The 24518-nt window shown below is 47.3% G+C and overlaps 2 protein-coding genes across 4 annotated transcripts; both read right to left on the bottom strand.

Annotated features, from left to right (window-relative positions):
- Positions 1-1048: 1048 nt before the first annotated feature.
- Positions 1049-14645, bottom strand: ORAI2 (ORAI calcium release-activated calcium modulator 2). 3 transcript variants are annotated; one of them, XM_030472253.1, is made up of 5 exons: positions 13580-14645; positions 13286-13375; positions 11467-11512; positions 9446-9686; positions 1329-3838 (listed from the first exon to the last, which is right to left on the bottom strand). In XM_030472253.1, the coding sequence occupies exons 4-5, from the start codon at positions 9671-9673 to the stop codon at positions 3293-3295; spliced, it is 774 nt and encodes a 257-aa protein (XP_030328113.1). In that variant the 5' UTR covers positions 9674-9686; positions 11467-11512; positions 13286-13375; positions 13580-14645; the 3' UTR covers positions 1329-3292. The 3 variants fall into 3 exon arrangements, with proteins under 3 accessions (XP_030328114.1, XP_030328115.1, XP_030328113.1); XM_030472254.1 differs by lacking the exons at positions 13286-13375; positions 13580-14645 and adding an exon at positions 12753-13143 and having other exon boundaries at positions 1049-3838; XM_030472255.1 differs by lacking the exons at positions 13286-13375; positions 13580-14645 and adding an exon at positions 13023-13143 and having other exon boundaries at positions 1049-3838.
- A 625-nt stretch (positions 14646-15270) lies between these two features.
- PRKRIP1 (PRKR interacting protein 1) lies at positions 15271-24518 on the bottom strand. Its single transcript, XM_030472256.1, has 6 exons — positions 24369-24518; positions 23239-23317; positions 21731-21831; positions 20895-20980; positions 19033-19100; positions 15271-16527 (listed from the first exon to the last, which is right to left on the bottom strand). Exons 1-6 carry the CDS (start codon positions 24486-24488, stop codon positions 16412-16414), a joined length of 570 nt encoding a protein of 189 aa, XP_030328116.1. The 5' UTR covers positions 24489-24518; the 3' UTR covers positions 15271-16411.

The raw sequence follows: 24518 nt of genomic DNA, 5'->3' as shown, positions 1-24518 counted from the left end.
GCCCAGGAGCCATAGGAAGCAAGGCTGTACTCCTGTTCTCGACAGCTCCCTCCCTGCTTTAGGGCAGGATCCCTCCTCCAGCGCTGGAGCCTGCAGAAGCATTTTTCTGAGGGGCAAAAACTACCTAAAAGAAGCCTGAAGGAGGACTCCGGGCTCTGGAGCGAGATAGTGGCTGTCCCTGCAGTGAGCCCCACTGCAGAAATGGCCCAAACAAGGTAATAACTGGTCCAGAGAGTCACAGCCCAAGAGAGCTGAGAATTAGGGCAACAGCCACACTACAGCATGCCAGGGCCCAAGGCTGGTACAGAAAGCTAACACACATGTCAGGGGAGATCCTTGACACATGTCCCCAGCCCTTGGGAGAAGCATCTCTGTGCAGGCACTGCAGGAACAGAGCCACACAAAACCTGGGATGACAGAGAGGTGACAGCACCGGACAGACGTGGCCAGGCACCAGCAGGCAAACCTGGACATGACACAGCACGCTGCCAGCCCTGCTGGGACAGCAGGGATGCTGTGGAAAGGCAGGCATCTCCACGCTTGACTGATGGGAATCCTGCTGACAGCCCCAGGGGCAGCAGCAGCAGCAAGGAGGATTTTCTGGCACTGTAGCACAGGAACACCCACCTGGACAAGTAAAATGTCCCTTGGAGGAAGAGAGGCAGGAGAAAGAAAAGCAAATGCTGCTGCTGGGAAAGAAGGAGAGGAGTTAGAACACAAAGGTGATGGGTAACCTAGAGAGATCTCACACACCAGAGTCAAAAAGCAAAAACACTCCCGTGGGCTTCTCATGGAAGGGAGAACTTGGTGCCCAGGGAGACACAAGAAACAAACCTGCAAGGAAAAATGGGAAAGCACATGATTATTCTGTTTTAAGTGTGTTTGCCCTCAGGACACCATCTCAAACCATACCTCAGACTCCCTGCTGGAGTAAGGTGATCCCACTCCAGCCACAGATGTGCTGCCTTGAGCCTTATCTTGAATCCAATCCCAGCAAAGCCTCACCAAGTTATTCTAGGAAATCAAAGCACAGTTTTGGCTGCATTTCTCCATTTGCTGAAATTTATTACATTAGCAAAGAATTAAATGAACAATTTGGCTGTTTCAAATGAGCTGCACTGCTGTCGCAGCACTGCATGCACACTGTGAAACCTTTCCTCAACCTCCTGAGCTCCACAGCACACAGAGCCCTATTATGACTGATGGCAAAGGAGAGTGCAAAGTACAAGTGAAAGATTCATCCTGTCTGGCCTGGCTCTGGCCTCACGATAGAAATTGTGTTGGTGCAAGAGCCTCCATGTGTTAATATTTGGCAGAAAACTCAATTCTGGTTTTTGTTGTATAAACCTTTAGTTTTTATTACGGTAAAAAGAAGAGGGAGAGAGGGCAGAGTCCTGGGGAGATGGGAGGAATTCCATGACCACCCACTCCCCGGAGGACACTCCTCATTTTTTGCATATGCACATAAGTACGGAGTAGGCATTTAGCACACAAAGACTATTTTCTTTGCTGCACATCAGCCAATATGGTACATGCCAACTGCAGCAAGAGCAACAGATGAAAGCCAACAGACACAGTGCTAAGCAACTTGTTCAGCAACGCTCAAACTCACATGTAAACAAGAGAGATCAGAGTTGGGTTCCCAAGGCCCTCGCCAGAGGGGGATATAGGGATAGTCTCACCCTGCTGCACTGGGATTTGAGTGTACTCTCCCCATTCTGGGAAGCTGACATGTAATACGCTGCCATTAGATTTCTCGAATCCCAGTGGAATAAGGGAGCAGGATTAAATAGAACACTACAAACACCCTTAATGATTTCAGAAATGTATAAGGCCTAGGAGGCTCTGAAACTGCAGTGTTTGAGTGCAGAGCAGGAAACCAGCACAGGACCAGGGCCAAGAAAACATGCTTAGGCTTCTTTGAGCCCTGTGTGGCAGAAAGCCTTACTGTGCCTTCAAAGAGCTGATGGCTGCAAAACACCCTTTTCCCTCCACAAAGTGACCATAACTCATAACATCATTTTTTACACAAGTTTTCACTCACAAGGGTGCCACGGAATTTACAAGCTTCCCTTGCTAAGCAACACAGACGTGCCACTGCCTTTCTCTCTGCTGCTGAAAACCAAAGTTAGATCAAATGAAACGTGATAGCTCTTTAATGGCACACGGCTCTCCTGCTGGATCCAGCTCCGTCACACTCGCCAGTACAGCTCCAGGTTCCAAGGGGAGTTGCCTGCTTTGGTGGAGGGAGAAGGGAAGCATTTGGTTTTGACAGACAAATGTTACAGCTGACAAAAAAACCCCCAAAACAACTGATGAAATCAACTGACGAAATACCCAGGACTGGGGCTTGTTCTCTGCAGCAAACCAGGCAAAAGACATCGCAACAGTACATAAATGAAGACAACACAGTGATGGATTTCTACAGCACGCTATGTGCTGTCACTCCTTACCCTCCTTGAAACTTGCTTTTCTAGTCCTTCAAAGTTTTGCCTCATTAAATTCCCTGTCACCGCTCTAAGGATGTCCTTGTTAAAACTAAGACACCTGTAAGCCTTCCCTGGGCACTCTTGCCTCTTACTGGGAAAAAACACATGACCTTGGCATTCATTCAATCTAATGAATTGATGCTGCTGAAGAAAGTATGACAGAGCTACCCAGCCTCCTGCAATTTGAAAGTCTACCTCCCCAGCTGTAAAAATAGAGTAAAGAATAAGAAGAACATAAAAGCTGAGGCTGATTTCTTTCTGATTATGTATTTATGGAATACTTGCTTTGGAGCAAATGTGATCAACACTCACAGTTTCTATTGTGCTTTCCTGGATGTCCTCATGCCAGCTGCAGATATTCATATTAACCAGATCAGCTCCAGAAATGAGCTGCTGGTTAATTGCTGCTGCAATTAACAGCCAGGGAGCTCTGACACACAAGACAGGTCCTACACACACACTGGCTTTTGGGACAGCTGACCCAGTTTTACTTTTGGCAACAGAATATTGCATTTGTAAAAAACCACAGATTTTTTGGCTACCTGAACCAAGGCTAAGTTTTGGCCTTGGACTCCATGGCAGTGTTGACTTAAGTATGCAAGAGTGTAGGACCAGAAACAGGCCAGAGACCCCAGCATCTGAAACAGCACTAGAACCCACAGCTATGGATGGCAGGCGATTAGCGTTTACATAGTTAAGCCTCAAGACAATCCATCACGGGTGCATCTCACCAACTAGCAAAACAGGGATTTTGCTCTTAGCCTTAGCAGAAGGATTCACGGGAAGCAGCCCCTGCCTCGCTGTCACACTACCTGCATGCCTCTGTCATGCCCATCTAACTGCACTTTCAGTTTGTGGAGCTCCTCGATCTCCCGGTTGTGGCGCTCCGTTTTGTGCCGCACCAAAGAGCGGTAGAAGTGAATGGTGAAGACGACAAAAATCAGACCCACGGGGACCATGATGATGGTGGAGACCAGCGCTGACTGCCACCCCGCGTGGCTGCCGGCCTTCTCCACGTTGGTGGTCTCATTTTTGAGGATGGAGCCCACAGGCAGGAATTTTATCCAGCACAGCAGCACGACTTCCGCGAGGAAAAGGAGGATCCCCAGCACGGTGGAGAAGCCCCACGCCAGCTCGATGTAGGGATGCATGCGCTCATGTGGGGACTCGCTGATGGAGTTCAGGTTGTGGATGTTGCTCACTGCTTCCACGTTGGGCAGAATGCAGGTGCTGATGAGAAGGGCGAAGAGATGAACAGCCACGAGCACCGTCGTGCAGGCACTGAAAGCGATCAGCAGCATCTGGGGGTACTTGTACTGTACCTCCAGCTGCACCTCCACCATGGCAACCTGAGGGGAAAGCAACAAAAGAGCTTGTCAACAGCTGCAGGTTTTCCTCTTTTCAAGGCTCTCATCCAGAAAAGCATCTTTATTCAGGAAGAGCACCTAAGGTCAAGTACACACTCAAGTGCTTTTTAGAATGGCAGCGTAGATGGATCATCTCTGTTTCCCATGAAGACGTATGCGCGCTCTGCGGCTTGGCCTTTCTGCAGGCTCACACGCATGTTTCTGCGCCGTAGCTTTCTGAAATAACACCTCTCTCCTTGCAACCAGGAGCCATACGAACTGCATCAAGCCAAGCACACAACAGAAGGAACTCATTAGACAACAAGTGGAGCTCAGAGGCAGCTGACAGCCCGCTAGCCCACCCGCCCATCACACGTTCTCCTTCCGCTCCTCACTCGAGGCTGCAGTGCAGGAAGTTCCGACTTCAGGCATGTAAAGAAAAGCAAAAGCAAGCAGCTCTTCTGGCCAGTGGCCAGCAAGGTTTCACTGCCCCCCATGGGAAGCACTTGACAGTTTAAGTTAGTCCCTAGTTAAAATAGCTGCCTTCTATTCTCAGAACATTGTACGTTCGTTTTTATTACAAAATACATCCAAATACAACTTATTTATATCCTCAAATTTCTCCCTTGAGAGCTAATAACTCACTGATAGACTCAGCAGAAGTGGACAGCTACAGCTCAGACCGGCGCCTGTTTCCTCAAAACAAGAGCTATCATCTAGCAAGTCTCTAAAGCAGTCTACTTTTTCTTTAGCCAAAGAGAGTTTAACACGCAGAATAAGTGCAAGAGAGCAGGGGGATCTTCTGAGATCAGAACTTGAGTCCTAGTACAGGCCTGTTAACTGGTTTAGCATGGGAATTTGTAAGGTTACTTAACCTACCTGTGAAGTAAAACAGTACTTGTGTGTGGTGGCATCCCTGAAGTGCCTGCAGAAACCTTTTGCTAAGAGACGCCACAAAACCAGTGGACAAGACTATCAAACATTCCTCTCTGGTAACTCTCTAGCGGCTTGCTTGGACCTGCAGCTGCATTTCATGATTCACACAGATACCAACTTGCCCGGCAGCAGGCAAAATCTCCGGTGATCCCAGGCAACCTGCTGCTCCAGCACAGCACAACTTGCCAGATGGTCTTATGGAAGGTGTCCCTGCCCATGGCAGGGGGTTGGAACTGGATGAGCTTTAAGGTCCTTTCCAACACAAACCATTCTATGCTGCTGATTCTATATGTGTTAAGGAAAGGAGAAGCCAATGCTCGGGTGCCTGCCTCAGGGCAGTGCCTCTCCAGACCATGAGGAGAAGGTGAAGCCTGAACCAGCAGCTCGATTCTGGGGGGTAGATAGATTTTGCAGATTACTTTATCCAGGCTTCCCACGAGACCACCACTGAGCAGCTATTTCAGGCTCTGCATCACAACCTGCACTACTCACTCTGGCATTACTTGTTAATAACATTTTTTAGGCACTGGAAGATTAGGGGTGTACTCCTGTTCTCCCTGTTGGTAGCCCCAAAAAGCATGAAAGGGGATGGAAGGAAGTGCCTACATTCCTGCCTGCCTTTACTTTGAAGCCATTAGCAGTCAGAACAAGGGGATCACAGTCAAGCCTGAACACATGTAAGAGCAACCAAGATATAGCATGTGTGTTTGTGGTGGCAAACAGTCAATCTCTACAAGCCCAGATTTTATACCTACATCAACTATTCAGGATATTAGAGACACCACAAATATTGTGACAGTTCTTGGACATTCCCAGTCTTTCTGCCCGATTATCAACATGGGGGGGAGGAGTTTTACTTATTTTGTTGTTTTTTAAAGGTTCCTGTTTGCAGTTTACAGTAGTTCTTGTCATATAGCAGAGAAAATAATAACACAGGATTAACTTCACTATCTATTGCAAGATCAATTTAATTAAAAGGCATTACCCATTGCCTTGCATATATTCCCTTTGCAGTTCCCCTTATATTGATCCGAGAAGGAGGAGATCAGACTTACTCTGTTCTGTACAAAGGATTTGTACAGTGCTTGCCAGTCACACCCTATCAGCCAGGAAAAGCTGCAGGTATATTGTTCATTATTGGGTGCTGTAATACCCAGAGACACAGTATTCAGCAAGCTGAATAGGAATTGTACCTGCATGTTCAATTTATACCTTGGTATTAAAGCTGAAAGCCTGGCTGATGTCAAGATATCAATTTCTCCTTGTTATCCTTCACATGAGCAGTGCTTTCCAGCTAATTGGATGTTTCCTCCCAGACTAACCTATTCCCTAGGGCTAGCTTCAGCTGTGCAACGTGATGAATTTTTAACACTGACTGATGGCTCACTAAGAGGTATTTCAGGGGAAAACATCAACAACCCAGATAGGGCAGCAAGGCAGAAAAACAATTCATTTAACCCAAACAAGTACTGGAAAGATGAGCGAGCTCTTATTGCTTTACTCTGTACAGACCGTCATGTCATTCTCTGACCGGGATAAGGGAAAGAGGACAAGCTGACATAACCCATTTAAAAAATCATTAAATATGCTGCTTGGTCTGTAAAACTATTAATGTCATGATTGATACAATTATACTCTTCTGTGATAACAGCCCCTTTTATTTTAACCTCTTCCCAGAAGCCAAAGTGTCAAGGGCTCAACTTTGCAAGGTGCTGAGCACTCTGATGTGCTGCAGAATATCTCAGCACAGGCTTAATTCCAAGCAGAAGAATTGCCTTGTTGAACTCCAAACTAACAGGTTTGCTAAAGGAGCAAGTACTCAGAACATTTTAAAGAGCAATTGAATTACACGCAATTATGTTGGGTTTTTTAGACCAGTAGAGCCCAGATTGTCCACAACAAAGACGATGCTCATCTAGAGAAATTTAGACTGGGATAGTTAGTATCAGGCAAAAGGATGACAAATGGCTTTACATAAGCCATGTTCTATTCACACAGATGGTTTGGCAGCCTGTAAAAACAATCACTCCATTAGATCTGTTAGGTTTAAAAAAAATACCAAATACATATCCTGTAGCAATTGGACAAGTATTGAGAACACTGATTAGCAGTAACAGCTCTTATTTCCATCAGGAAAATAATTAAGGAGGTTTCCTAAACTCCATCTTCATCTGCAGTCTCCCTGGGGCAAACGCTGTAGCCCTACAGCCCATCTCCAAACTGAACTGGTGCTGGAAAGAACCCACATCCTCCTCATCCACTCAGCTCTCTGCCAGAAACACCAGAGATAGCATCGAGGAAGGTTCAGGTTATTCTGCAGCTTGTCCAGAAGGAGCTGGATCAAAGCCACTGCCTGTTGATTAAATATCCATCAGCTCCTAATATTTTTCAGGCAATATGGAACTGGCCTGAATCAAACACACTGACAGGGAAGTAAATAAAGCAATAGCCAAGCCCTGTGTGACAGTTGTTTACATAGCTAAATGCACACAAGGCTGCAGGGAAACCATTGCATAGAATCATTTAGGTTGGAAAAGACCTTTAAGATTATCGAGTCTAACTGTTAACCCAGCACTGCCAAATCTACCACTAAACCATGTCCCTAGGTGCCACATCTACACATATTTAACTCTAAATAACTTCTTTACTTTCATCAATAGCCAAATAGGTGCTCTTATGAGAGAGCAAACATCCGTGTACCACATATCTGCATGCCAAATTACCAGCAGAGAAATAACCCTGTAGGAACAAAATCCTCAGCTTGCACTGGAAGGTCCAGTATGACCAGCTGGGAAAAAGCTTGCTAATAAAGAGAATCCTTTATTGCAAACCCTTTTATTTCTGACGATGGCTGATTTCAGGTGTACTTACGAACTTAAGCTGATGACTATAATTGATGCCACTTATATCTCTGCATTTATTTGCATTATTTACATATTATATTTACATGTACCTATGTATTACTTGCATTTTAAAAGGTTTAAAGAGAAGTCAAATGGTTAATTTTGTGTTTGCCCAGGATTTTCAGCAACTCTCTGTTGTGTGAGTTAAGAAGGCAGCTTTGTGTTCAGATACGTGGTTCAGCCCTGCAGCGTGGGTGGGCTGTGAGGCCCCCCCACGTCCCAAAGATGCCAGCAACAGCAACATCCCAGCACAGGCACCTGTTTGTGCAACCACACTGCCTACATAGATCAGTTTACAACAATGCCAAAATGTTAACTTCATAATCACTTTAAAGACAAACGACCAACACAGATCTCGAGCAACCCAGAGGCACAAAGGGCAAGCACATGAGCAGCTTTTTAAAGTGAGAAAGCTTCTGAGTGAAAGGAATCTACAGAAAAGCACCCAACTTTCTCAAAAGGAGGAGGCACCTTCTGCCATTCCAGCACATGAGCTTGGTTGCAGACCAACATACACCATGTGGAAAGCTTTTACCAGCATTACTTGCATGCAGGCAGCGAGCAGAGAGGAATCATGAGGCAACCAGGCACCCTCTCCCCTGCAGCCTGCTCCCACTTCACTGCCTGCTTGTCTCTCCAACTTCACTTTGGGTGACCAACTTCGTCATCCCAGACTCTTACAATGTTACAGATGATTCATGTTCTGGGGGACTGGGGGAGGAAAAAGCAGCGGAAGAAGCTAAAATAAGGAGAGCTATCTGGAAAGTTCCTGAGATCTGTCTTCCCCCCCAGTTTCTGAGCTGCAGGATGCATGTCCCACTCACCCAGACACTGCCCTCTGCCTCTGCATTCAGCTGACAGACCTCAGGAACAACCAGACCATCTCCTGGGCAGAAAACCTCCCCTCAACAGGTTGCAATTCTCACTCCCAATAAGCAAGAACCAGAGGGGAGATGAAGAGGCTCACGCTGACACAGAATGGCCATGTTTTGCTAACACCACAGCTCAGACAGGTCTGAGCGCTGGACCACTGTCTCCATGTTCATTTGCTCATTCCCTTTCATGGTTTGGACCTATGCAAATAGCTTCCAGGTACACCCCAGTGCTGCACAGAGAAAAGCAAGTACGAGGGATTATTCCCAGTAGGCAGCACTGACAAAATATACCAGCCCTACAGGCCACAGTGTCCTCTGACACCAGGTCTGAGGCTGCAGGGCCTCTTCTCACACCTCAGTATTACACGATTGTCGCAGTCACACTATGCAAACTTTGCTCTGGCAGACTGTGACCCAACCTGCACCTTGTTTTAGGCACTGTGACCTGCAAAAACAACACACAGAAATTAAGATAACAGAAATTAAGATAATGTGCAGGACCACAGCAACCGCAGGGGCCCAGAGGAGCTCCACACCCAAATGCAACCTCATGTGAATGGCCTCAGGGACAAAGGAGCACCCAGGTCCTGTATTGTTTAGTGACACTGGTGGAGCACTTGGGATCAGTTGCAGGTAGGGGATTAGTATTTTTAAAGGGCTGACTTCGGAGTGTGTGGGTTGACTGTCAGGCAGCTCATGCAGCCGTGCTGCCTTGAGAGAGATAGCCTCAAACTTCTCAGCAGCAGTCACGCAGAAACCCCCAGACAGATGCCTCCTGCCTCTTCAGAAACCACCAGCGTGCCCCCCTTCACAGGAGGAAAAAGCACCCATTAATAGATGATTTTAGAGAACAAAACCTTCATGATCCAGAAAGTGTTGCTACCAAGTACACATACCATTGCAAATCCAGAGAGCAGAGCAGAGGTTCTGCTGGAGGCTTTCAGTTTGGCTCGGCTCAGGTACAGTTTTCTCCAGGAAAGGGCTTGAACGGAGTGGTGGTTTGATGTGACCAATTCCAGGTAGCTGCGCCGGACCCAGTCCCGATAATCCATGCCTTTTGTGCCAGGTTCAGAGCAGCAAGCAGGAGTGGAAGGATCCACTGGAACATTTAGTTCAGAACTCATGATGGGAGGAATGCTGAGGGAACAAAATGGTCATGTTCGAAAGGAGGCAACAGGCAGGACAAGCATGAACTACTCCAAAAGCTACGTTTAAACAAAGCTGCCCTTGGTCAGTAGAAAAATGATGGACCAAATACCATCGCGCTTGCAAAGCACAGAACAGGGAAAGGACCATCCATAATTGCTAAAAATGACCATGAGAACTAGGAAAGCTTACACAAATAAAGCCGGGAACTACTCCAGCAGGAATTCAGGAAGGCAGCACAGCATCTGGCTTCTCATTTCCAATCTGGCATCTCAACTCTCCCCTTTAATTCCTCCTTGTTAATAAAAAATCTGCTTTATATAAAGATACTCTGGAAATGGAGCCTCCATCTTACGATTTTGTTTTAAGCTGATAGCTAATTTCACAGAGGTTTTTTTTTCAGTTAAACCATTGCTCATCATAGCTCAGTTCAGACGGACACAGCTCTTCCCCGAGCCTTTCCCAATAGCCACAGAGCTGACCGCTCTTAGGGTTAATAAAGCTTCTGCAGTGGGAAGTTACATTTCCTGAACTGCTCACATTCTATTTAGCAGCCACATCTGAACTGGAATCCTGTTCCCTTACTTCCACCGGTGGCTTTTAGCACAGGGAAAGGAAAAGACAATTCCAAGGGGAAAAGCGAGCTGCCTTCCAGGTAGTTTCAGCATCTTATTCAAGAGATTACACTGATAGATGTAAGAAAACAGCAAGACTATTTCAGAACAGAATTCATCAGCTGAGCAAAACTTTCTCAGCTCTCACCAACCTCTGAAACTAGATGTTGAACTGGGCCTTCCAAAGAATGGAAACCACGATGCTCTGATTAATCCCCCCACTCACAACTCAGCCACCAAACACCACAGTGGTGGCAGAGAGCAACACCAGAGCTGCACCACGCGAGATCCTTCTGGCTGTAAATACTCACCAGCTCCTAGGAGGAGGAGATGCTCGCCCAGAATGACACATGGTGTGGTACTAATTAGACCCAGCACCACACCTCAAGGTCACAGGCACCCTGCTGCTCGCTGGAGAGGAGCCCCAGCCCTGCCTGCGTCCTCCAGCTCTCCATGGCCGTGCACCACATGGTGACAGCTAATAAACCCATGTTTGCTGTGAGATTGGAGGAAGTGGTGAAGATAAAAGGGACATCAACTGCCCACAACTGTAAATATTATTACTAAAAAGGAACAAAACTGTTCCAGGCACAATAACAAAGATTAGACTGCAGCACAGCAACTAAAGCGTTGCAGGAAGTAAGACTGTCCCTCCTGAGCATGGTGGGCTTTCAGATTCCAGCCTATTTTACAGAAGGCAAAATCTCAACCCAGCAGCTCTCCCCCAGCCTCCTGGGAGGATCAGAGGCAGAAACATTCTGTGAGCAGCGAAACTACGAAGCTGTTTCCTGTGACAACATCCTGTGTGGATTCTGCAACGTATAGCATGGGGTGCACCCATTAGCTTTGTCTTTAGCTGGGACACCAACGGCCTCTACCCAGTTTGTATTTTCACAAAGCTTTATATGTAGGGAACTTCAATCCCTGGGACAGATGCCATTGAAAAGACGAATTAATCCAGAGGTTACAGAGGGAGAACAAGAGCACCCAATCACATCTGCTTCTTTCCTTAGAAAAATAAGCTAAAAATACCACAAGGATGAATTTTCACTCTGAAGCAGCTCAAGAGTTGTTCCCAAATAAGTAAACAACTTCAGAATAAAATCCACAACACACAAATGTAGCCCAAACAAGCAGGAACGGGACAGCAAACTCACCTTGCTGGCTACGGACATGGAGAGACTGGGTGGAGGGCTCCGAGGGCTGAAACACAAGACCAAAGAAGCATTTGACATGCACTGTATATTAAGCAGTTTTACTCCGGAAATACTTTCCAGCCAGTTATCTGCACCAGGAGGAGTTATTCTGGAGAGTTCATGATCCTGCCCTGCAGCATTAAAGCTTCAGGACACTTGCTCTTACAGAAATAACTATCCTACGGGGTTTTACCGCACAGGGCTGTTGAGTTTTGGATGAAGAATGAGGACTTGCTCTGGAGACCTCTTCCTCAGCCTAACAGCCAGCTCTGTGTCCACCCCAGCTGTGTCTTTACTCACTTGCATTGCACATCTGATGCGCTTGGTCCCACTACCTCTTATCCCTTTGGATCATTTATCCAGCGTCGCAGGGAAAGCCTTTGCTGTGCCTTACACCTCAGCTGCCCCCGTGCAGCTGCAAGCCCATGTGCAGGGATTTCTTCACAGCAGGGAAGGAAGGAGATGCTGCCAGGGCTGAGATTTGTGGATCCTCCTCCTGCTGCTGGCGTGCTCTGAACCATCGCCCGCAGAGCGCTGTCTCAGCAGCGCTGTCAGCTTCTCTGCCTGGCTTTGGGATGCCAGCCTCCCCCTCAGGTTCATCAGTGTTTGTACCACTCTTTCCCCCCTGTACAGCATCATTCAAGGCCCCACATATTGAAACTAGCCCCACGCCCCACTATTCCTTATTCCTCTGCTACACTGGGCCCCCCAAGCTCCAGCCTTCTTCACTATGGGGAACCCCTTCCCATCTTCTCATCTGGCTTGGGATCCCCCCTCCCTGGGATGTCACCACCCAGGCAGGGTGTGAACACCCTGCAGCTTACAGCAGTGCACCTCAAGCAGAGGATCACCTCCCGAGCAGGATGTGACCCCCTCGCCCCATCACCACGGCAGGGATCCTTCCCACAGGGCACCAAATGAGCAAGGGATTTCTCCTCCTCCTCCTCCTCCCCAGCCACCCTCAGCACACCCTGGGCAGGATGTGACCGCACACAGCGAGGACCTCCCCTCCAACAGCACCCTCAGACAGGGGATCCCCAGGCCAGGATGAGACCCCCACAGCCAGCACCCTCCCCTCCAAAGACACCCTGGAGGGGGAATCCTCCGTAAGCAGGATACAACCTCCTACCACCGGCTCCCTGCCCAGCATCCCACGGCTCCCCCGCATCTCCGCAGGCAGAATGGGACCCGCTCCCTCCCCACAGCAGGACTCCCCCCTTCCAACAGCGCCAGAGCCTGCCCCGCACCTTAGGCTGCCGGTATCTCCCTTACAGCACCCCCGGGGGTGTGGATCCCTTTGTCAGGATGGGACCTCGGAGAGCCGGCCTGCGTTCTGCATCCCAAGGGAGCTCCAGAACACCGCCGGGACGGGACGAGACCCCGTTCCCTGCCCGCTTCCCACACCCTCCACCCCCGGGCAGGGCAGGGCAGGGCAGGGCAGGGCGGGGCGGGGCGGGGCTGGGCAGGGCGGGCCGGGACACCCCCCCCCGCCCGGGCAGGCCTTGGCCCCGGCTCACCGCTGACTGCCCTGGGCCGGGCCGGGCCGGGTCGGACGCGGGGCCCCGGGAGGAGCCGGAGCCGCCTCCGCCGCTGCCACGGCAACGCCGCGCACCGCCACGTGACCACACAGGAAATGGGGAGGGCGGGAGCGCGGGACGACGCCCCGCCCATCTCTCGTCACAGCCTTCTCATTGGTCCCTTCTACGGGGGGGCGGGGCTAAAAGGGCGGTTCCCGCGCTGCGGGTCCGGCCGGGGAGGGATGCACCGGGGAGGGAGGTACCTATGGGGGGCACGGGAAGCGCGCCCCGGGCTGTCCCCCGGCGCCGATCGGGTAACGGGATGGGATCCGCAGCTCCCTCTGAACCTGTGTCTGCAGGAGAAAACAGTCAATGTGCGGCTCCATCGCTTCATGGGAAGGGTGAAGTTCCGCCCCCCCCCCCCCCCCCCGGTAAAAACGTTACTCGGTTTGGACCTCTTGGCTCTAGGTATTCCCACAGAGAATGTCCCCAGGCAATGGGATGTAAATGTGATTTTATTACAGTTATTAAGGGTACAGCAAAAAGTCACCGCTCACACAAGTCAAAAGGCAGCGCTGGGTTGTGCCCCCCACCGGGTGAAGCGCAGGCAGAGCCCCCCGCACAAAGGGGTACAGGGGCAGCCCGCAGTGTCTCCACATCCCTCCTGCACAGAGCCAGTGGGAAACCCTGTATGAACCCACCACAAGGCTGCTGGGGAAAGAGGAGGGAGCTCTTTCCCCGTAAATGAGATAAAGGAAATGCCAAAAGGCTTTATCACACCGCAGTCCTGTCTCCCTGAACTCCCTTCTGCCTGGGGGAGGGAAAAGACAAAGGCAAACTATTCCTAAACACTTATTACAGAGACAAGTACATTTGTTACCCTGAGTGGGCTTTTCACCTCTGAGATTACGAATACCTCTGCTCAGTTCCAGCACTAACACTGCTGTCTCTCAGGGTCCTGAGCTTGCAAGAGCACATGTAGAAATGGAACAGCGGCAGACTTTAGCCCCTGGCAATTAGTCTCCATCAGAGAAAGGAGAGGAACTCCTCTAGGAGAGAATCCAGAGCACAAATTTAACGTAAGCAGGTCAAACTCCTTGGCAGTTTCAAGCCTTTAAGTTACTACTGCTTTTGCAGTGCTGTATTTGGAACAGGAAGCAATTGTAGAGTTGTTCCTCATTTTACTACTTAGGGGAGCACCTCCCTTTTTCTATTCCTCAGTTTAGGTCACAGAGTACTTGTATTTTGCCTTAACTAAGAACCATCCCTTCAGACGCTCTCTCCAAAGTGCCTTTGTACTCTCAAGAGACGTGGCACTGCCATGAACCACCACAACACAGTGTAGTAACTTCCAGAACTCATAGCAACACCTACCAAACGCAGCTCCTGCTGCTACACTCAGCCACCCCAGCAGGAAAGACCATACAGCAGATACCACCTTCAGCAACACATTCTCTTTGCTTTTTATGGATTTCACCTACAAATGTGGCATCCCTAGAAAATGAAGGGTATGAATAATTCAACATGGGTAACGATGGCATCTTAAGGAGGCAGGATGAGGCCACACAACCTGAATTCATTTAGCTCACCAAGAAAAGCTTCAGTCCATCTTCCTTGTGACTTAGAGCTGTGTTCTCATGCAGCAACGTCTGCTCTACTTAATGCAAAACAGGACTTAATTATTCAGCTCAAAAACCTGACACGCTCAGAGGCAGAACAGTCTTTGTTTATTTGTGAAACTCCCACTTCTCCATCCAGGAAAGCTACAAAACATGACAACGATTTTACAGCTCATCCTACGACACCAACGTATCAACAGGGTTCACCTGCCCTAAGGGGGAGCCAGGTGAAGTAATTCTCATTGCTCATCTCTCCACAGGGAAAATGCCAACAGCAGAGCATCCATTCTGCATCTTAAGTATCAGAGAACGAAGCACTGCCACAACTTACTCTGAAGCACTTGCCTCTATGGAGATAAAGTAGAAAACAATTCCATGCTGATCTCTAACTCAAGGAGTGGTGGGATATGGGTCTCGTGGCTCAGAAGTTACCCAGCTCTGAAGTCTTTGGGTACTTAGAGGGGATCAAAACACAAACACTGCTTGCACTTGAGGACATCTGCTTCCCTGCCGCCACGGCAGTACCACCGAGAAGCCATTGCATAAAGCCAGCTCAGCCAACATGCAGGATTTCTGGCAGCACTGGTCAGCAAAGGCTAAATCTAAAAAGAGATTCTCCCTTTTTATTGTTTTTTGCTTGAAATAATTTGGCATTAACAAAGGCTTGAGAAGAAGTAGCACCACATTCTGGATGCCGAGGTCCTGGGATGAGCATGTCTGAAAGAGAGCAGGCACTTCTAATTGAAGATACACTGAAAAGACAACAACACAAGTTACAAATAAAACCACTGCTGCATATGCTTTTCATTTAAGCACCAATAAGTAAATATATACATATGGATGTTAGGATTCCTACCAGGGAACCCAAAGTTCAAAGCAGAGAGCAAGGCAGGCATCATTATGTGAAGCTAAACACAAGCAAGACCATTCCCTTCCAAGCCTTTCTGCCACAGGATCTGGAGGCTTTACAGATGTAATCTTTTGGAAAAATATATTGTTCCAATCCAAAAGCAAAAAGGAAATGAAATGCAGCTGACACCTTTCTCCTTATTTTCATGTGTGCCGCATCACTCAGCACTGCAAGCATCTCTCTTTTACTGAAATCCTCTTCAAAAACAAAACAACAACAACAAAAAAAGAACAATCCAACACATCCCCTTTATTCATTTAAAAAAACACGGAAGAAGAGCAGTAGGGAAAGTTTTAGCAATAAAAAAGGGATCCTGCTTAAAAATCTATAGAACTTGTCTAGCAACATAAACTGATTTCTTTGGGTTAGAGATGACCCCATACAAAACCCCAAATTCACAACACTCACAGTGCAGGAGAGTCTGGCTACAGACCACTTTTCTACTTTAGGTTAAACTCTTCCCTTAGATTCACATACCCCACTGCTACCAGCCTCAACAGAAGTAGAATACGTAGCCCTCACAGTAATATTTTCCTTAAGTGGTAATGGATATGTTTTAGCTTTCAGACCGAAAAACCACTCTGGGCCATGTTAGAAAGAACTCTAGGGTCACAGAGACTTATGGCTGACTCTTTAGAGCAAACTTCGAGCAGACTGCACAGCAGTTATACAAGCAATTAAGAAACGAATCTCTTATTTGGCATTTCTCTATCGATATCTCTTGGGCCTGTGACGTGAAGGTCATTCACCGTGAAGCAGATACAACGTATGCCAATGGGTTCTGCTTGGCTGAGATGAAAGACTTTCATGCTCCTGAATATAAAGCGATGAACAGTGTTTCCAGCTGTCCCTGAAAGGCCTCATCCTCTTCCCATCACAAAACTTGGCTCTTCAGCATCATCTTCCTTCTCTTCCTCCTCCTTGCTATCCTCCTCATCCTCCTCGCTGCTGGCTTGCTCTTGAGATTGATCAGGTTCTAAAAACACAAGTTTGAATTGGTAACATATTCCCAAGTGTCTTCCTTGTTAAGGATTTCACAACAAAATGATCTCAGGTGCTCGGCAAACGTGTATGAGGTCACACTAATTAGTAGGGATGGATAACATATTCCCATGTGTCTTCCTTGTTAAATATCTCACAACAAAGTAGTCCCAGATACTAAGGAAACATGTATCAGGTTATATTAATTCTCCCGAGTGATGCAGAGCTTAGAATATCAAATTCTCCCTTGGAGAAATATTCCCTTACTTCCAGTGTTACCGCTGTGCCAAGTCCACCATTAAACAACTTCACCTCCCATGGAACGTTATTCCAGAGGTAGTCAAACACTGAAGTGATAGATTGCCGCACTCCCACCCTCACCTCTGTGTGTCAGCATGAACCTTCCAGTATCACAGGGTACTGGTAGAGACTGCAGGCACTGGGAAGCGATGGGCAAGGCTCAGGGTATTTCTACACTTTACAAGCTTACAGAAACTCCACAAGGTGCCATTAACTTTACAGACTGGATTTTGTAACACGAGTACAGGAACTCGTTAAGATATGGGTAAGATTAATGAGAGTCACAGGAAACAGGAGGCCAGGCTGGATGGGACTTTGAGCAGCCTGGTCTAGTGGAAGGTGTCCCTGCCCATGGCAGGGGGTTGGAACTGGATGAGCTTCAAAGTCCCTCCCAACCCAACCCATTCTAAGATAGGATTCTATGAAACTGGTGAAGCCTGCTAGAAGACCAGAGAACAACTACTAGAAATTAATTAACAGATAAGGAAAATTAGGAACGGCATAAAGTGGGACTTGACTCTAACAGCCATTCTCTGCTCCCAGCAGCTCTTGCACCTTTACTGTTCTCAGGCCTAGTCACACTCAGCTCCTGCTCTGACACATAGGATTTAGGATCAGTGATCTGATGCCACCGCGTGGTGAAGGTCTGTACTTCCATTTTTATTAGGGGTCTGATGCAACTTTTAACAGCTGATCTCATCTAGTGCCAACCTTTATTCTTAATGGTTTTACTACAACACAGGTGAAAGATGGCAACTCAAGGTTTTCTTTGTTCACTTAAAAAGGAAGATGAATGCTTGCCTGCCACATCCAACGAATATATTTCAATTCATTTCGAAAAACTCAGATCTCAACCCAGGACAGGCAAAACTAGGAGATGACAAGCTTGTTCTCAGTAGACTAAAGATGCCTTTTGGGGGCTTCTATCTCCACTGATGATTTTTTTTCCCCACAGTTATTATTCTTTCAAATAGAGAACCACAAACTGCAAAGAGCTAAGAACTGTTCTAAAGGGAGGGGTGTTTGGATTCTGGCTTCCAGAGATGACTGACTTGTGCCAAACAAAACCACTCCAGCCCAACGACTGGCACACAGCAGTCCCACGGCATGGTGCCAGTCCCTGAGCCAGCTCCCTTCTCCACCACTCCCTAAAGAGATGGGTATTCTGTTTTGTTCCCTCAAAGTGAACAAAAGTACATTGATTCACACCATAAATTCTCCTCCCAGTCACAGTTCATCAATGAGTAGCTTCAAAAAAACCCCAGAACCAAAACAAAACACCCAAACAATCCACTGTGCTACATTCACTTGCTGGCACAAGTAAAATTAACCTAGTGATTAATTTGTCCTCCCATCTTCAACTAAACCTGGCAATGGGTTAGTTGAAACAGGTCCAATTCTGCAAAGCAAAGCAGAAATAAGGTAGAATTGTCAGACAAGTCACTGTTCTAGCAGAATTACCAGAAAGTGCTGTGACTTTAACAATCACTGCAGAGTTAGCGTGCTAATCCACAAAGGACAACTATTTGAAGGAGCAAGCTAAAATACACTGACTGAAAGGAAGCAACAAGTATTCAGAAGTTTGAGCAAACAGTTACACTGACATGGCTGAGCATTAGTTTTCAAGGCTGCAGGAGAATGGAGGCAATCAGGTTTTTCATGTTTATTTCTCTGTGAAATAAAAGTCGTGTGGAACAGATGGCACCAAGGTGGCTCAGTTTCTTACACACAAAATCGTAACTCGGTTTCCTGCTGTCCAAGTTGTGCATTTTTCCACCTGTTCTCCCACACACATTCAAAATACACTTAAAAAGAGAAAAGCCTTTAACAATAGTGCCTTTTTTAGCAGATTATGTTCTAAATCTGCAGTTTGTCAGAATAGCTGGGGCAAAACATCCACAAAACAAAATCCACATTCAACAAACTCGGATTCCAAGGTTTGCTGTCCAAAATTTTCCCTAATAAAGGGAAAATATTCACCAGCAGATGAGTTATTTCTAAGATTAAATCTCAACATAGATGGCTTTCAAAAAGGACTTTTGAAACATCAGCTAAAATAACAAGCTTATGGCTCGGTCTTCCTATCAACTTCCTATCAACTATTCCAGAATGCTTGGGGCAGGGGGTGGATCAAACCCTTCTAGGCTTCAATTAGGGAACAGAACTAAGTCTTCAGAAAAGAAACCTAAATTTCACTGACCTTTTTCTTGCTTCTTTTGTTCAAGTTTATTTTTCTTGGCTTGCAGTTTCTTCTCTTTTAACTTCTGGCTGTAAGGCAAAGGAAAAGACTCTTCTGCAAATCTAACATTGTAATGCTTCTGCACATTCATTCACACACTGATAAAGGACATGTTACAGACACCTTTAAAAAGCAGACTTCAGAAGAGAAGTTCAATTTAGACTGAAAATTTAGCAAGAGCAGACTTAGACACATGATCAACAGAAACGTTTCTATGTTGCTTTTAGTCTAATGGATTATTTTTTTATAAGTCTTCCACTGCAACCAAAACTATATGATACACAAGAACCTCAAAGAACACAGAAGGAACAAAAATGAAACTGCCCCTACATTTTAGCTACTCAATCTAATAAACAGAGAAAATAAAATCATAGAAGGGCTCGGATTGGAAAGGGCCTTAAAGATCATTGAGTTCTCAAAACCCAGACTGCTGGAACTGAGCATTGAAAAAAAAATAAAGTAATATGTAATTTAATCGACAAAAAATAATGCAGTATGCTTTGACCTTCATCTTTGGCTATACTTCATCAATGTGTTGAGCCCTAGGAGTAACATTAGGGGTAAAAGGGAATTTCAGTTCATACAAACCAGTTCTGTTTACCTAGCAAAGGTAACCAGGCAATCTAAATGCAGACACTAGGCAGAGCAGCCTGGAATTCATGTTCCTCTCTCAACACCATAAACAAACTCTCTTGAAACAGAGAGCCAAGTACCGTACCTGTTAGGTCACAACAGAAGAGAAAGGGTGGTGAGGGAAGTTAGAGGGGTTCCTACAGGGCAAAGCCACTCGGTAGCTGCACCCCTACATAAGGGGGACAAGGAGACATCAGTGTTTAGGCAGCATCTGCTGTTTGAACAGTTGTTCTCCATCTCAGCCAGAAAAAAGGCAGCAGGCCAGATCTGACTTGCTGGCCATCTGTTGGACCACACTGAATTAAAGTAAGATGGCAACAGTGTTTGTGCTGTGCACTTTTGTGCTAACATGCCAGTGAGTCACTCTGCACAGGCCTTTCTGCAGCAACTCTCAGCTACAAGATGTAAAACTCTTCTCAAAGGAGGAAGAGGCCAGACCCTCTCAAAGAGCTGAGCCATGAAACCCTGCTGTTTGTGACACGTATGGTAGACACAGACTGTGGAACTCAAATTCTTGTGTCACTGCATGACAGTGCTCAGACTATTTCTTGAGAGCATCAATCTTGTAACTGTTTGACTTTGTCTAAAACTTAAGAGAAGGATGGATTTAATATTTATTTATTTTTCCATCTAAGTTACAAGGCTTGACCTGCCAGACATTTCAATGAGGTGGGTAGAAGCAGCTCCTGATTTTAACAATACTGCACCCACCAGCGGCCTTTTCAGTATTCACAGACTGAACTGGACTAGTCACACTGACAGTCTACAGAGGACAGCACCGGGCCCTACCATGCTCTGCTGGTCTGAACCCATATGTGTACCCATTAAGCAGCACCCATTTTTGCACTTAAGCTGCTTGCTGTCAGCTGTTTCAGGTATTTATTTAGGCCAGCTGTACACACAAACCTTTCCAGACATCATTATAACAAATATGCAGGGAGGCATGTTGCAGGCATCATCAAAAGCTGCTCAACCAGTCAAAAGTAACCACGCCAGCAAAGCCTGTCAAGTTTACAGCTACCTTTAGAAACCAACCAGTGACATTAACAAAATTAATTTCCACAGCCAGACTTCTCAGCTGATAGATGTAGGCACAGAATGAGAGCATTTATCCAAAGCATGCAGCTACAGATGAGGCACGGGGCATGAGGGTTTCCATGTCAAGCCTCCTGGGAACAATCTGCCCTTACCGCTTCCTTCTGCGTTTTGCTGTTTGTTCTTCTGCAATCATCTTATTCCTCTCCAGTTTCTTCTGGAATTCCTCATCTAGTCTTTGCTGTAATTGATCACACGTCATACTTTGGTCACAATCTAAGTTAAAATACTTCTTTGAAAAGTCATGTCCTTTTAGGGAGAAGTCTTTTAGCAAAATACAGAAGGGAGCTTTGCCAGATTTTGTCTGGCTTCTTCTTTATACAAAAGCCATATTCCTAGGGATGACTACAGCATTTTGAACCTGCAGCCTGTGCCAAACATTGAAGCCTGTAGAGGGAGGTATCCTCACCAAAACAGATGAGGGAGGTTGGGCTTCTGCCCTAAAAATGTTTCAGTAAAAACAAGAGAATTTGAGACACAAACATTAACATACGGATCAAAGGACTGATCTTGGCCAAGAGAGAGTAGAACATTAATGCTCTCTCAAAGAGGTGCTACTCAACCAAGACTTAACAGAAAGAGATTCAGACTCTATGCACAGGCACTTGCTTTGATTTTTTCTCTGCAAGACAGTAACATTAGGGATTTCTAGTTTGTAAAGTATTTTCAAAGCAACCTGACAACACACATTCACGTGCAGTCTTACTGTGTGCTAGGACTCCAGTGAACAGAGAAGATGGAGCACGTCTGACACAACGCACCAAATGTTTCAATACCAACAAAGACACCACATATCACACACTCCTACAGTTCTCCTCTGGTAAGGGGTGGTTTGGAACTGAGGTATTTGTACATGACTTTAAAGGAAAAAAAAGCTTTGCAATGAACATCAAATAGCTGAGGGTTGGAAATGATAAAGAGTCCTGCCGACCTTCTCAGCCATGGCATCCATGAAATCTTGCCTCTGGTACTCTCGCCGACGAAGATGCCGGTACACATGGAACTCCCCACTCCCAGCTCCAGCACTGGAACCTACAATAAAGAAGAGTTAGTTTACCAGAAAGTAATGCATAGTAGATGCTCACAAATGACTACATCTAGATGCTGAGGGACGAGATGCACTGTAAGATGAAGATTTACAAACACAGAGTGTGTCACTATTTCATACAGAAGCTTGAATCATGCACAACCAAAAGCCAAAGTGAGCTGCAAAACCTCACACTCGTGTGTCACTGCAGCTTCTACTGATCAGTTACTCCCCTAGAGAGAATCCAGGCTTAGCTGGGTATTATAAAATAAAAGAGTCAGAGATCAAATGCACACCTCATTCTCTTAGAGGCAGAGGTGAGCAAAAAAAACTTACCGAGGCTGCTTCTGACTAATTTTCAGCATCTCATACAAAAAATAAAGGTCAACAGAAAGGAGATAAACCCCATCATATTAAGCTTTCTCACGCAAGACAGATACCACTGACAGTTTTTGACCGTTTCTTCCTAGATGAAATCCCTAAAGCGCTCTCTTTCTGGCATCAGTCTGCACGTTGAAGTCTCACAGGAGCTTTCAACACTGCACTCCATTCTCTTCCTCTGTCCCCCGAGCCATTTCTCCATGCAAAGCACACAAATACATGCCTCAAAGAAGACACCTAGTGATTAAAACATGGCAGCTGCGATCAATAGGGGTGCTCATGATACCAAGAGAATCCCAGCATATCAGGTGCTCCCAGAAAAACAAGACAGTTCAAGTCAAGTCCACAGCAAAGCTGTTTGAAAAAGCCATGAGGGAGTTACAATAAGCAGAACCGTTTGTTCAAAGGAGTGTAAAAGCTTTAGTCCAAGATCAATTATTCTGCAGTAAGAACAAGTCAGCTTCTAGAAAGGATCATTAACAAGGATGAAGGTCCCAAAGAAAGACAGAATTCTACATGCAGATATAATTTATACCACAGCTACTACATTTAACCCCTGCAGCTAAAAGTAAAGTGTAAGCAGAATATTTTTGTAGGGTTCCTTGCACAGCTGCCAGCTCCTTACCTGACCACATACAGTCATATCCTCTGCATGTGCCTGAGATTCAGACTCAAAGCAGCCAAAAGAGGGAACTCACGATTGTAAGTTTCCAGAGCACTCTCATATCCATGGAAAGGACAGATTTACTTATCATCATTTACTTGTCATCACCAGAGCAGCAGCTTATTTCATTGCATGCACTCCACATGCTGGAGTGCCACAGGCATTGTGCACTTTGCATTCTTACAGCAAGCAGGGAAGTGGAACCCACGAACCAAATAAAACCTGAAAAAGCAATTCTCGAGGCACATTTCATACCTCTTCAGCAAAATGAGCAACAACAGAAAACCATCTCTGGCCTTTTCTGTTAAACACTTTTCTAAGTTTAATGTAGCTGACCCTAGAGTTATCTGAAGAGTATTGTCTTTACCCATCACATCTCTAACGAACTCCGGGGGAGGTCGTGGTGCCCATTCGTTCAGTTTTTCAGGAATTGGTACAGTCTTTTCCTGCAAGAACAAACCAACCAGTCATCAGCATCTTCTAGGAGCAAAGTCTGCAATTTTAACCCATTGCTGGAAGGTGGTATATGTCTGACAACAGCCTCTTCCATCAGACCTCAGAAGGACCCCAGCTGTAGTAATTTCTTCATGCACAGGGATCAGGAGCAGGCAGAAAACAAGAATCAGAAGGTATCCTCCCTGTTGACCTCCATTCAGGCCTGGAGGTCAACAAACCCCGGGAGGATTAGGAGTGTCTGTGCTGCTTTTCAGTATGGAAACTAGAAGGAAGCAAATCAGCACCTCCAAGCATTGCAGACACTGAGTATGCTCCCACTACCAGTAGTCTGGGAAACGATGAAAAGCATTTGTGCACCTTCCATGCCAGATCTATGGAGGACGGGGAGAAGCAGGGAAGGGAGAACTCATGGTACAAGGTCAGAGGAAGAATATGGTGCCGGGATGTCTCAGCCTCCTCCAGCCCACACAGAGGGAGGGCGACAGTCTCCACCTGACAAACACCTCGTCTTCATGACAAGGACCAAAACACCCGGTCAGAGGAACCAGAGTCACGCTCCCTCCTGTTCAAAGCCCGGCGGGCAGAACACGAAGGGGCCGGTCCTCCCCATGGGTCCCTGGAGAAGGGTCTCTCCCCTCACAGCACCCCAGGAAAAGCGGGTCCCTCTCCCCTCACGCCTACCCGGAGTGTGTGTTTGTGAGGGTCGCCTCTCTCCCCTCACAGACCCGGGGAGCGGGGCGATGGTGGCAGCACCAGTCCCGCTCCCTCACGGCCCCCGGGGGAGCGGGTGTGAGGGGTGCGGGTCCCGCTCCCTCACGGAGGCGGGGAGGAGGAAGGGGAGGCCGGTTCTTTTCCCCTCACGGACCCGGACGAGGAGGCAGCGCGGGGTCCATCCTCCTCCCCTCACAGAGCCGGGAGGGGGGGGGGGTGTGTCGGTCCCGCTCCCTCACGGTGGAACGGGGTGGGGGGGTCCCGCTCTCCCTCTCCCGTCACGGTCCCTCCGCACCCGGTCGGGGTGCAGAGTCCCGGCCGTGCCCTCACCGGGTTCCTCATGAGCCGCTCGAGGCGGAGGCGCTGCTCCTCGGCGGCGCTGCGCGGGATGACGAGCGGCTGCGGCTCCTTGCGGGGCCGGGGCGGCCGCGGGGCCGAGGGCGCCGCCATTGCTCCCGCCGCCGCGCCCCGCCCGTGGCG

Source organism: Strigops habroptila (genome assembly GCF_004027225.2).
Source record: "Strigops habroptila isolate Jane chromosome 13 unlocalized genomic scaffold, bStrHab1.2.pri S16, whole genome shotgun sequence".
Classification (NCBI taxonomy): domain Eukaryota; kingdom Metazoa; phylum Chordata; class Aves; order Psittaciformes; family Psittacidae; genus Strigops; species Strigops habroptila.
The sequence above is the reverse complement of the archived record's forward strand: the minus strand, read 5'-3'. Positions and strand labels throughout refer to the sequence as shown.